Below are 14,084 nucleotides of genomic sequence, written 5' to 3'. Positions count from 1 at the left end.
TGTATTGTCTCCAGACAAGACAGCCAGTGAAATTCTGTGGGGGTTACAAATAGTGTGACATGAACCCAATATCCCGGTTGAGACCGTCCTCGTGTGTGCGGAACTTGGTTATCAGTTTCTGCTCAGCGACTCTGCGCCGTCGTGTGTCGCGAAGGCCGCCTTGGAGAACGCTTACCCGAATATCAGAGGCCGAATGCCCGTGACCGCTGAAGTGCTCCCCAACAGGAAGAGAACAGTCTTGCCTGGTGATTGTCGAGCTCCGAAAGCTTGTGTGGCTTTTGCTACCAAATAAACCTGTTGGACTTTAACCTGGTGTTGTTAAACTTCTTACTGTGTTTACCCCAGTCCAACACCGGCATCTCCACATCATGTTAACAAGTGCTTCAGGTGCCGGGTTTTAGATGTTTCAGGAAGGACAGGGAGGGAGGCAAGAGAGGGGGGGGAGTGGCACTGTTGATCAGGGATAGTGTCACGGCTGTAGAGAAGGTGGACGCCGTGGAGGGACTGACTACGGAATCTCTGTGGGTGGAGGTTAGGAACAGGAAGGGGTCGGTAACTTTGCTGGGTGTTTTCTATAGGCCGCCCAATAGTAACAGAGATGTTGAGGAGCAGATGGGGAAACAGATCCTGGAGAGATGTAGGAATAACAGAGTTGTCGTGATGGGAGATTTTAATTTCCCAAACATAGATTGGAATATCCCTAGGGCTAGGGGTTTGGATGGAGAGGAGTTTGTTAGGTGTGTCCAGGAGAGTTTCCTGACACAGTATGTGGATAAGCCTACTAGAGGAGAGGCTGTTCTTGATCTGGTGCTGGCTAATGAACCTGGACAGGTGGAGGATCTCTCGGTGGGTGAGCATCTTGGGGATAGCGATCATAATTCTATCTCCTTCACGATAGCATTGGAAAGAGATAGGGTCAGGCAGGCTAGGAAAGTGTTTCTCTGGAGTAAAGGGAAATACAGTGTCATCAGGGAGGAAATTAGACGGGTAAATTGGAAGGAGGCATTCTTGGGGAAAAGTACCGAAGGAAAGTGGAGGATTTTCAAGGAATGTTTGTCTGGAGCTCTGCATGACAACGTTCCGATGAGACAGGGGGGTGTTGGTAGGGTACGGGAACCGTGGTGCACGAAGGTTGTGATGAACCTGGTGAATAAGAAAAGAGAGGCGTACAGAAGGTTCAGAGAGCTAGGAGGTGTTAAGGATTTAGAGGAGTATACGCGATGTAGGAAGGAGCTTAAGAAGGAAATTAGGAGAGCGAGAAGGGGTCATGAGAAGACCTTGGCGGGTAAGATTAAGGAGAATCCCAAGGCTTTCTACAAATATGTCAAGAGTAAAAGGATGAGATGTGAAGGCATAGGACCCTTAAAAGGTGAAGGGGGAAAAGTTTGTGCGGAACCGTTAGAAATGGCGGAGGTGCTTAATGAATACTTTACCTCGGTATTCACGGTGGAAAGGGATCTGGGTGGTTGTACTGCTGGATTGCGGAGGACAGAAAGGATCGAGCATGTGGACATAAAGAAAGAGGATGTGTTGGAACTATTGAATGGCATCAAGGTTGGTAAGTCGCCGGGACCGGATGGGATGTACCCCAGGTTACTGTGGGAGGCGAGGGAGGAGATTGCGGAGCCTTTGGCGATGATCTTTGCATCGTCGATGGAGACGGGAGAGGTTCCGGAGGATTGGAGGATTGCGGATGTGGTCCCTATATTCAAGAAAGGGAACAGGGACAGCCCGGGAAATTACCGACCGGTGAGTCTAACCTCAGTGGTTGGTAAGTTGATGGAGAGGATCCTGAGAGACAGGATTTATGATCATCTAGAGAAGTTTAGTATGATCAAAAGTAGTCAGCACGGCTTTGTCAGGGGCAGGTCGTGCCTTACGAGCCTGGTTGAGTTCTTTGAAAATGTGACCAAGCACATTGACGAAGGAAGAGCGGTGGATGTGGTCTATATGGACTTCAGCAAAGCGTTCGATAAGGTCCCCCATGCAAGACTTCTTGAGAAAGTGAGAGGGCATGGGATCCAAGGGGCTGTTGCCTTGTGGATCCAGAACTGGCTTGCCTGCAGAAGGCAGAGAGTGGCTGTGGAGGGGTCTTTCTCTGCATGGAGGTCAGTGACCAGTGGAGTGCCCCAGGGATCTGTTCTGGGACCCTTGCTGTTTGTCATTTTCATAAATGACCTGGATGAGGAAGTGGAGGGATGGGTTGGTAAGTTTGCTGACGACACCAAGGTAGGTGGTGTTGTGGATAGTTTGGAGGGATGTCAGAAGTTGCAGCGAGACATAGATAGAATGCAAGACTGGGCGGAGAAGTGGCAGATGGACTTCAACCCGGATAAGTGTGTAGTGATCCATTTTGGCAGATCCAATGGGATGGAGCAGCAGTATAAAATGAAGGGTACCATTCTTAGCAGTGTAGAGGATCAGAAGGACCTTGGGGTCCGGGTCCATAGGACTCTTAAATCGGCCTCGCAGGTGGAGGATGCGGTCAAGAAGGCGTATGGCGTACTAGCCTTCATTAATCGAGGGATTGAGTTTAGGAGTCGGGAGATAATGCTGCAGCTTTATAGGACCCTGGTTAGACCCCACTTGGAGTACTGCGCGCAGTTCTGGTCACCTCATTACAGGAAAGATGTTGAAGCCATTGAAAGGGTGCAGAGGAGATTTACAAGGATGTTGCCTGGATTGGGGGGCATGCCTTATGAGGATAGGTTGAGGGAGCTTGGTCTCTTCTCCCTGGAGAGACGAAGGATGAGAGGTGACCTGATAGAGGTTTACAAGATGTTGAGGGGTCTGGATAGGGTGGACTCTCAGAGGCTATTTCCAAGGGCTGAAATGGTTGCTACGAGAGGACACAGGTTTAAGGTGCTGGGGGGTAGGTACAGGGGGGATGTCAGGGGTAAGTTTTTCACTCAGAGGGTGGTGGGTGAGTGGAATCGGCTGACGTCGGTGGTGGTGGAGGCAAACTCGTTGGGGTCTTTTAAGAGACTTCTGGATGAGTACATGGGATTTAATGGGATTGAGGGCTATAGATAGGCCTAGAGGTGGGGATGTGATCGGCGCAACTTGTGGGCCGAAGGGCCTGTTTGTGCTGAAAAAAAAAAAGAAAAAAAGTGGCCATGGCTACCCAATGTTGTGATGTGGAGATGTCGGCGTTGGACTGGGGTAAACACAGTAAGGAGTCTAACAACACCAGGTTAAAGTCCAACAGGTTTATTTGGTAGCAAACGCCACTAGCTTTCAGAGCGCTGCTCCTTCGTCAGGTGAGTGGGAGATCTGCTCATAAACAGCAAACAGGGCATATAAAGACACAAACTCAGTTTACAGAATAATGAATAATGATTGGAATGCGAGTCTTTACAGATAATCAAGTCTTAAAGGTACAGACAATGTGAGTGGAGAGAGCATTAGCACAGGTTAAAGAGATGTGTATTGTCTCCAGACAGGACAGCCAGTGAGACTTTGCAAGTCCAGGCAAGTTGTGGGGGTTACAGATAGTGTGACATGAACCCAAGATCCCGATCACTGGCTGACCTGTCTGGAGAGTTACCAACATGAAGCCTCATGGCATCAGCAGACCCTCTGCTGATTGGCAGCCTGGCAGCACAGTGGTTAGCACTGCTGCTTCACAGTGCCAGGGACCTGGGTTCAATTCCAGCTTTGGGTCATTGACTGTGTGGAGTTTGCACGTTCTCCCGGTGTCTGTGTGGGTTTCCTCCGGGTGCTCCAGTTTCCTCCCACAGTCCAAAGATGTGCAGGTTAGGTGAATTAGCCATGCTAAATTGTCCCTTAGTTTCCCAAAATGTGTAGGTTAGGGGGATTAGTCATGGTAACTGCTCAGGGTTACCGGAATAGGGTGGAGTGTGGGGTCTGGGTGCGATGCTCTGTCGCAGAGTTGTTACAGACTGGATGGGCTGAATGGCCCCCTTCTGCATTGTAGGGATTCTTTGGATTCTGTGGATTATCACCTACCACCGCCCCCCACCCTCAACTCCTCCATGTTGACACTGCAATGAGGGTAGCAAGGGCACCTAATACGCCCCACGTGGATGGATTCCAATGTCCATCACCAACAATAGCTCGGCAAACCAGTCACTCATTAATTGACTCTGTCTACACTTCCTGCTGCCTAGGCAAACAGCATAATTAAGGACCGCACGCACACCACCTTCCACCTTCTTCCATCGGGAAAAAGATACAAAAGTCTGAGATCACGTACAAACCGACTCAAGAACAGCTTCTTCCCTGCTGCTGTCAGACTTTTGAATGGACCTACCCTGCATTGAGTTGATTTTTCTCAACACCCTAGCTATGACGGTTACACTACATTATGCACTCTCTCATTTTCTTCTCTATGAATGGTATGCTCTGTCTGTATAGTGCGCAAGAAACAATATTTTTCACTGTATGCTAATACATGTGACAATAATCAAATCAAATAAAAAAATCAATAACATTATTGATCATATTGATCAATTCCTGAAGGGAACATCTGCCAGACTGGGCCTGAAACAGGTGGTGAGAGAACAAAGGCAGTCTTGCAATGAAATGCACCGTGCCAAGGCACAGGGCTCCAACCAAAACGGGGGTGATGGTGGTGGTGGTGGTGGGGGGGGGGGGGGGGGCGGGGGGGGGGCATGTTGGCCGGTGTCTGTGGACAGTTTTTGGGTGGAGCAGCAGTCTAGGTCAAAATCTCCTGTGTTTCTGCGAAAAAAGCAGGTTTCCTGATCTTGACCCAGGGCTGAGGAGGGCAAGCAGCTGGCAGAGAGGCGCAGTCAAGGTAAGGTGCTGGTCTTCGAGGGGAGCAGAGGTGACTCGAGGGGTGAGAAGGGTTGGACAGGCCATAGTCAAGCAGCCTGAGCCAGAAGTGAGGCAAGCCGGACATTGTAAAGGTGAGGTGCGAGGTACTGGCCGTCGATGGAAGCAGTGGGAATGACTCCACTCCTAGGCCAGGGCTGAGGAAGGCTGGGCAGGCCATAGCCAAGCAACCTGAGCCAGCAGTGAGATGAGATGCCAGTCACTGAGAGAGCAGGAGTGACTTGACCTCCAGAGCTGAGGAAAGCAAAAAAAGCTTGTTCTTTCAGAGAATTAAGCTTCATTAAAATCAAGAAAGATCAGTCAATATGAAGCAACACCATTAATCTGGCAGTCAAAAAAACATAGTTGAAGGTGAAGTATTGAACAGTGCACAAGCTGCACATCCATTGAGCGAGATTCTCTGGCCTCCCCTCAGCACTTTTCTCAGCAGTGGGAGGCATCCCACACCTCCAGGAAACCTGTGACAGGTGGCACACCATCAATGGGACCAAAGAATCCCACTGGTGTGGACGGCCAAAGAATTCCGGCCATCCTCATTCACCAAAAGTATTGCCGACTTCTAGAGAAACCACTTAACTTGGAAATGTTGAACAAGAAGTTCAAGAACAAGAAGAAATGGGAATAGAACTACAAGATATCTTTTCTGTTGAAGTATGGGAAGAAATCTGGTCCCAAGATATTGCCTCATGGCCAAAATATGTTCCAGTGGATATGATAGAATATTTCATACTTAATAAACCAGAAAACATAGGTAATGTAGAAAATTTGGGGAAAGTGTTTGCGGCTGGGGGCTAAAAGCAGGTTAGAAGTCTTCGTAAATATAAACGCAAAATACTGTGGATGCTGGAATTTGAAACAAAAACAGAAAAATGCTGAAAAATCTCAGCAGGTCTGACAGCATTTGTGGAGTTAGAGTAGAGCCAACGTTTCGAGTCTAGGTGCCCCTTTGTCAGAGCTGGGTCCATTTTCTGAGGGTGAAGAGAAATGGATGACGGAAATTAGAAATTGGTTGATCTTATGGTTGGTACGGTGGCACGGTGGTTAGCAATGCTGCTTCACACGCAAGGGACGGCACGGTAGCACAGTGGTTAGCACTGCTGCTTCACAGCTCCAGGGTCTCGGGTTCGATTCCCGGCTCGGGTCACTGTCTGTGTGGAGTTTGCACATTCTCCTCGTGTCTGCGTGGGTTTCCTCCGGGTGCTCCGGTTTCCTCCCATAGTCCAAAGATGTGCGGGTTAGGTTGATTGGCCAGGTTAAAAAATTGCCCCTTAGAGTCCTGGGATGTGTAGGTTAGAGGGATTAGCGGGTAAAATATGTGGGGGTAGGGCCTGGGTGGGATTGTGGTCGGTGCAGACTCGATGGGCCGAATGGTCTCCTTCTGCACTGTAGGGTTTCTATGATTTCTATGAACCGGATTCAATTCCGGCCTCTGGTGACAAGTGATAATCTAACCATCTCTCTTTGATATTCAACAGCATTACCTTTGCTGAATTTCTTGCGATCAACATCTTGACAGTCACTATTGACCACAAACAGTATTTACATGGCTCATCTATTTGTAACTACAAAAATAGGCCAGATTGGGAATTCTGTGCTGTGTAATTTATCTTCTGATGTCTCAAAACCTTTCCACCATCTACAAGGCACAAGTCAGCAGTGTGATGGGATACCCTTCACTTGTCCCAATGAGTGGGCTTCTACAACACTCACAAAGCTTAATACTTGATGGAGTCCATGTAAACTATTAAGCAAACTATAGTCAGATGCACTTCACTCCAAGACCAAGTTTCTTTGGATTTCTCATCATCCGCTAGACACTAGCCACACTGTCACCCAACCGGTCTCACTGAGACGTTGGGCAGGCTTTTCTGGCTGCACTCACTCCAAAACAAGATAAGGCAAAGGAAAATCCAAAGAGCTTCTACAAATACATGAGGGGCAAAAGAGTAACAAGGGAGAAAGTAGGCCTCTTAAGGATCAACAAGGTTATCTGAGAGATGGGTGAGATCCTAAATGAATATTTCTCATCAGTATTTACTGAGAAAAGCATGGATGTTAGGGAACTTGGGGAAATAAATAGTGATGGCTTGAGGAGTGTACATATTACAGAGAAGGAGGTGCTGGAAATCTTAAAGTGCATCAAGATAGATAAATCCCCGGGACCTGATGAAGTGCATCCCAGGAAATTGTGGGAGGCAAGGGAGGAAATTGCAGGTCCCCTAGCAGAGATATTTGAATCATTGATTGTCATGGGTGAGGTGCTTGAAGATTGGAAAGTGGCAAATGTTGTGCCTTTGTTTAAAAAGGGCTGCAGGGAAAAGCCTGGGAACTACAGGCCAGTGAGCCTCACATCTGTGGTGGGTAAGTTGTTGGAAGGTATTTTGAGAGACAGGATCTACAGGCATTTAGAGATGCAAGGACTGATTAGGGACAGTCAGCATAGCTTTGTGAGTGGAAAATCATGTCTCACAAATTTCATTGAGTTTTTTGAAGGGGTAACCAAGAAGGTAGATGAGGGCAGTGCAGTTGATGTTGTCTACATGGACTTTAGCAAGGCCTTTGACAAGGTACCGCATGGTAGGTTGTTGCATAAGGTTAAAGCTCACGGGATCCAGGGTGAGATATCTAAATGGATACAAAATTGGCTTCTTGACAGAAGCCAGAGGGTGGTTGTAGAGGGTTCTTTTTCAAACTGGAGGCCTGTGACCAGCGGTGTGCCTTAGGGATCAGTGCTGGGTCCACTGTTATTTGTCATTTATATTAATGATTTGGATGAGAATATAGGAGGCATGGTTCGTAAGTGGCCAGTGGGCTGACGAATGGCAGATGGAGTTTAATTTAGACAAATGCGAGGTGATGCATTTTGGTAGCTTGAACCAGGGTAGGACTTATTCAGTTAATGGTAGGGTGTTGGGGAGAGTTACAGAACAAAGAGATCTATGGGTACATGTTCATAGCTCCTTGAAAGTGGAGTCACAGGTGGACAGAGTGGTGAAGAATGCATTCGGCATGGCTTGGTTTCATTGGTCAGAACATTGAATACAGGAGTTGGGACGTCTTGTTGAAGTTGTACAAGACATTGGTGAGGCCACACTTGGAATACTGTGAGCAGTTCTGGTCACCCTATTATAGAAAGGATATTATTAAACTAGAAAGAGTGCAGAAAAGATTTACTAGGATGCTACCGGGACTTGATGGTTTGAGTTATAAGGAGAGGCTGGATAGACTGGGACTTTTTCTCTGGAGCGTAGGAGGGTGACCTTATAGAGGTCTATAAAATAATGAGGGGCACAGATCAGCTAGATAGTTTTAGACTCCCCAAAAGGAGGGGAGTCTAAAACTAGAAGGCATAGGGTTAAGGTGAGAGGGGAAAGATACATAAGTGTCCAGAAGGGCAATTGTTTCACACAGAGGGTGGTGAGTGTCTGGAACAAGCTGCCAGAGGTAGTGGTAGAGGTGGGTATAATTTTGTCTTTTAAAAAGCATTGAGACAGTTACATGGGTAAGATGGGTCTAGAGGGATATGGGCCAAAAGTGGGCAATTGGGATTAGCTTAAGGGTTTTAAAAAAAGAGGCAGCACAGACAAGTTGGGCCAAAGGGCCTGTTTCCATGCTGTAAACCTCTATGACTCTATGAAAACCTGAAAATTTCACTCGAGATCAACGGATCTTTCCAAAGTCCGCCCCTTGCCTGCTGTAATTCCCGTGGTGGGCGGGATTGTAAAATTCACCCCCTTTCACACGAGAGCTTCCAAACTCCACATTCAAACTACTCATCTTGGAATTCTCTCTCAAAGGATGCTTTCGCTCAGACCTCTTTAACCAAAGAAACCACTTATAGGGTTTCAATCATTTTTTTCCAAGGTTCCTTTCACCTGGATCTCTCTATGTATTCAAGCTGCAGTTCCACCACACTCCCAGATATTTGCTCATGCCAAGCGGAACACCATTGCTCCAAAGGTCTGTAGTAAAGCGGTCATTGACCTTCAGTTGTTTCCTCAGATATTCTGCCTTCCCATTAGCCCATTATGTCCCAAGTCTGCTTCCTGCGACTCTGGCTCTTTAATTCAGAGTCTTTCCCTCTGCTGTTTACTTTCAATTCATTGAACAGGGCCTGGTTCCCATTCCTGTCCTTGTTCCTTGACTTGACTGCCTCTCTGGGACCTCTTTCTGTAAGAAGTCTCACAACACCAGGTTAAAGTCCAACAGATTTATTTGATAGCACAATCCACAAACTTTTGGAGCACTGTTCCTTCATCAGGTGAGTGGGAGTTGTGTTCATAAACAGGGCATATATAGACACCAACTCAATTTACAAGATAATGGTTGGAATGCGAGTCTTTACAGGTAATCAAGTCTTAAAGGTACAGACAATGTGAGTGGAGAGAGGGTTAAGCACAGGTTAAAGAAATGTGTATTGTCTCCAGCCAGGACAGTTAGTGAGATTTTGCAAGCCCAGGCAAGTCGTGGGGGTTACAGATAGTGTGACATGAACCCAAGATCCCGGTTGAGGCTGTCCTCATGTGTGCGGAACTTGGCTATCAGTTTCTGCTCAGCGATTCTGTGTTGTTGTGTGTCGTGAAGGCCGCCTTGGAGAACGCTTACCCGAAATCAGAGGCCGAATGCCCGTGACTGCTGAAGTGTTCCCCAACAGGAAGAGAGCCCTCCTACCTGGTGATTGTCGAGCAGTGTTCATTCATCCATTGTTGTAGTGTCTGCATGGTCTCCCCAAGGTACCATGCCTCAGGACATCCTTTCCTGCATGTATCATGCAGACAACATTGGCCAAGTTGCAAGAATATGTACCATGTACCTGGTGAATGGTGTTCTCACGTGAGATGATGGCATCCGTGTCGATGATCCGGCACGTCTTGCAGAGGTTGCTGTGGCAGGGTTGTGTGGTGTCGTGGTCACTGTTCTCCTGAAGGCTGGGTAGTTTGCTGCGGACAATGGTCTGTTTGAGGTTAGAAACATAGAAACATAGAAAAACTACAGCACAAACAGGCCCTTCGGCCCACAAGTTGTGCCGAACACATCACTACCTTCTAGACCTACCTATAACCCTCCATCCTATTACGTTCCATGTACTCATCCAGGAGTCTCTTAAAAGACCCTATTGAGTTTGCCTCCACCACCACTGACGGCAGCCGATTCCACTCGCCCACCACCCTCTATGTGAAAAACTTACCCCGAACATTTCCCCTGTACCTACCCCCCAGCACCTTAAACCTGTGTCCTCTCGTAGCAGCCATTTCCACCCTGGGAAAAAGCCTCTGAGAGTCCACCCGGACTCTCAGGTTGTGCGATTGTCTGAACGCAAGAAGTGGGGGTGTGGGGATGGCCTTGGCAAGATGTTCGTCTTCATCAATGACATGTTGAAGGCTCCGGAGAAGATGTCGTAGCTTCTCCACTCCGGGGAAGTACTGGACGATGAAGGATACTCTGTCCGCCGTGTCCCGTGTTTGCCTTCTGAGGAGGTTGGTGCGGTTTTTCGCTGTGGCGGGTCGGAACTTTTGATCGATGAGTCGAGCGCAATATCCTGTTAACAGGATATGTTTAACAGGATATGGCGCTCGACTCATCGATCGACAGTTCCGACGTGTCACAGCGAAAAACCGCACCGACCTCCTCAGAAGACAAACATGGGACACGGCGGACAGAGTATCCTTCATCGTCCAGTACTTCCCCGGAGTGGAGAAGCTACGACATCTTCTCCGGAGCCTTCAACATGTCATTGATGAAGACGAACATCTCGTCAAGGCCATCCCCACACCCCCACTTCTTGCCTTCAAACAACCGCACAACCTCAAACAGACCATTGTCAGCAGCAAACTACCCAGCCTTCAGGAGAACAGTGACCACGACACCACACAACCCTGCCACAGCAACCTCCGTAAGACATGCTGGATCATCAACACGGATGCCATCATCTCACGTGAGAACACCATTCACCAGGTACATGGTACATACTCTTGCAACTCGGCCAACGTTGTCTACCTGATACGCTGGCATCTACACATCACCTCTTTCTGTCCCAGTCTCTGGTTTATGCAAAATTCTCATTTTCCTTGGGCCCTTCTCTTTGCAGCCCCACCTTGCCTGTTCTGGCACCTTCTGTGGAACAGTGCTGTTTCACTTGGTTTTGTCTTTTCCTTCTCTGCATATGTGTAGGAACCATTTTAATCTGAAAGAATAAAAGAAACAAACTATACATGTGTGCAGGAACTATTTACAGATCTGACAATGAAAACAGATTTGCGCATGTGCAGCCGTTCTCTAGCTGGTGCTTGCCCAGAGAGTTTTGGGCCACTGGGAACTGTAGTTCTGAGCCTTAATCTCTTTGAAAGATTAGTATTTTAATTTTTCTTCTTGCATTACTCACAACAGGAAACAAATACACACCTTGCCTATGATGGCAATATGTCCAATATCAATGGGATCTTGATCAATTGGGCTCGTGGGCTGATGAATGGAAGATGGAGTTTAATTTAGATAAATGAGAGGTGATGCATTTTGGTAGATCGAACCAGGGAGTACTTACTCAGTTAATGGTAGGGCGTGGGGGGAGTTATAGAACAAAGAGATCTAGGGGTACAGGTTCATAGCTTCTTGAAAGCGGAGTCACAGGTGGACAGAGTGGTGAAGAAGACATTCAGGATGATTGGTTTCATTGGTCAGAACGTTGAATACAGGAACTGGGATATCTTGTTGAAGTTGTACAAGGCAATGGCAAGGCCACACTTGGAATACTGTGTACAGCTCTGGTCACTAGAAAGAGTGCAGAAAAGATTTACTAGGATGCTACCGGGACTTGATGGTTTGAGTTATAAGGAGAAACTGGATAGACTGGACTTTTTTCCCTCGAGCATAGGAAACTTAGGGGTGATCTTATAGAGATCTATAAAGTAATGAGGAGCATAGATCAGCCAGATAGTCAACATCTTTTCCCAACGGTAGGGGAGACTAAAACTAGAGGGCATAGATTTAAGTTGAGAGGAGAGAGATACAAAAGGGGCCAGAGGGGCAATTTTCTCACACAGAAGATGGTGAGTGTCTGGAACAAGCTGCCAGAGGCAGTAGTAGAAGTGGGTATAATTTTGTCTTTTAAAAAGCATTTAGACAGTTACATGGGTAAAATGGGTAGAGAGGGATAGGGGCCAAATGTGAGCAATTGGGACTAGCTTAGTGGTTAAAAACAAAAGGGATGGCATGGACAGGTTGGGTGGAACAGCCGGTTTCCATGCTGTAAACCTCTATGACTCTATCCTTTGAATGAATGAAAGGAAATCTGGATCAAAAGGATCCGACCTGAGGAATTGTGCAGAATAAAGTGTGAGATTCCTCGGAGGAAAGGTCTCACTGTTAATAAGTTGCTGATAGTTTGGAAGATTGCAACTTTTGTGTGTTTTTAAAATTATTTTTATTATGCTTGTTGCTTTATAAATTTACTTCCCATGATAGATGTTAGAGTTAGTGAAGGATCAGCATGACCATTCAAATGAGTTTTAAGTATTTTTGCAAAATCAACATACTATGGATGCTGGAAATCTGAAAGGATAATCGAAAATACTGGAAAATCTTAGCAAGTCTGGCAGCATCTGTAGAGAGAGAAACCAAAGCTGGAATTCTCTGGCTGTTCACACTGGCATTTATGTAACAGGGTTAATCATAGAAATCATAGAAACCCTACAGTACAGAAAGAGGCCATTCGGCCCATCGAGTCTGCACCGACCACAATCCCACCCAGGCCCTACCCCCATATCCCTACATATTTTACCCGCTAATCCCTCTAATCTACGCATCCCAGGACACTAAGGGGCAATTTTAGCATGGCCAATCAACCTAACCCGCACATCTTTGGACTGTGGGAGGAAACCGGAGCACCCGGAGGAAACCCACGCAGACACGAGGAGAATGTGCAAACTCCACACAGACAGTGTGTGATTGCACAAACTCCACACAGACAGACTGGCAGTATCTTCTAGTCCTGCCGACGAGCTTCCCGGCAGTGTGGGGTGCAGTCAATGGGAAATCCCATTGACAGCGATGGGACCAGAGGACCCCACTACCAGCAAATAGCGTACCACCTCCCACCTCAGGCAACTCACTTCAGGGAGGCCAGAGAACCTAGACTTAGGATGGGATTTTCCGGCCAGACATTCCTACCCGAGGTCAATGGAGCTTTGTATGGTACGTCCCAGCCTGCTATGATTTCCTGTAACAAATGAGACAGGAAAATTCCGCCCTTCACATTGTTTCCATCTGTTCTTAGTGGGTGGGAGATTGAGCAAAGGTGTTATTTCTTGGCTATCCCAAGTATCCTAACTGTACTAAGTTTTGAATAGAACAGATATTGATATGTAATATATTAAAACTGTGTTCCAGGTGAGAAATGAAAGAAATATGTTGAAAGTGGTCTCAAGAATCCATCGAATTGCAATGATTCTTAAGCTCCTGGTGGATCAGTTTGCAGTTCTTGAGACAATGACAGCACTGGACTTCTTCGATTTCCGGTAACAAAGATTTGAAGTTAGCACAAACAAGGGAAAATTATTGTGCAATGCACCTGATATTGAAATAACAATTTATTATTGTTGACAAAAGTTATAATTCCTCTCAAATTCCACATAATGATATGTGCTGCAATAAATATCTCTGCTTAGAGAAACTGAAGATGCAACTTTGAAGGTTGGATTTTCAGCGAGCTGGGATGACTTGGGAGTCTTTAAAAATGGCAGGCACGTCCCAATTCTGGGATTCCTGACCTCATTCCCAGGCTGGTGCAGGCTGTATCAAGTCACAGGTAAGGACTCTGCACTCCTGATCTGGCTGGCTTCATTGCAGGGATAGGCATGTTCTACACCTCTGCAATTTGTGTGGAGTCATGCAAGCTTTTTAAAGAATCATGACTCACCGCATCTCAGAAATGTTCTGAACTATTGTCTGCATGAGGGAACCTTTTGAAAGATAAGTTTAAAAGGTCCTCATCAAGCCCCCTAAGGTATGTGCCCCCAAACAATCTCTGTGCTCCCATGACAAGATATGGCAATTCCATGCCCATTCATGCACAGTACACTATACAGAACCAATGGATCCTTGGGTGACAGTTGCATATTTTTTAAAAAAGTACTGAAAAACAGTCATCAATGATAATTTTGCACTTTCTTAACAAAAACCTTTTTTCCTACAGAGTAATGAAGTGTCAATCACCAGACACTTAAAAATATCAATGGTTGAAACCACAAGCACAGGAACCTGGTAGTCTTGTG

At 46.7% G+C, this 14,084-nt stretch overlaps 1 protein-coding gene across 1 annotated transcript in view; it reads left to right on the top strand.

The window, feature by feature from the left end:
• The window catches only part of LOC144487159 (tryptophan 2,3-dioxygenase-like), a 62,369-nt gene that overhangs the window by 28,344 nt on the left and 19,941 nt on the right, over nt 1–14,084 (top strand). The window contains exon 5 of the mRNA XM_078205220.1: nt 13,201–13,328. Coding sequence (XP_078061346.1) covers nt 13,201–13,328 — 128 coding nt within the window. The remainder of the gene's footprint in view (nt 1–13,200; nt 13,329–14,084) is intronic.

Source organism: Mustelus asterias, unplaced genomic scaffold, assembly GCF_964213995.1.
Source record: "Mustelus asterias unplaced genomic scaffold, sMusAst1.hap1.1 HAP1_SCAFFOLD_626, whole genome shotgun sequence".
Taxonomy (NCBI): domain Eukaryota; kingdom Metazoa; phylum Chordata; class Chondrichthyes; order Carcharhiniformes; family Triakidae; genus Mustelus; species Mustelus asterias.
Note: the sequence above shows the minus strand (reverse complement) of the source record. Positions and strands in the feature narration are given on the sequence as shown.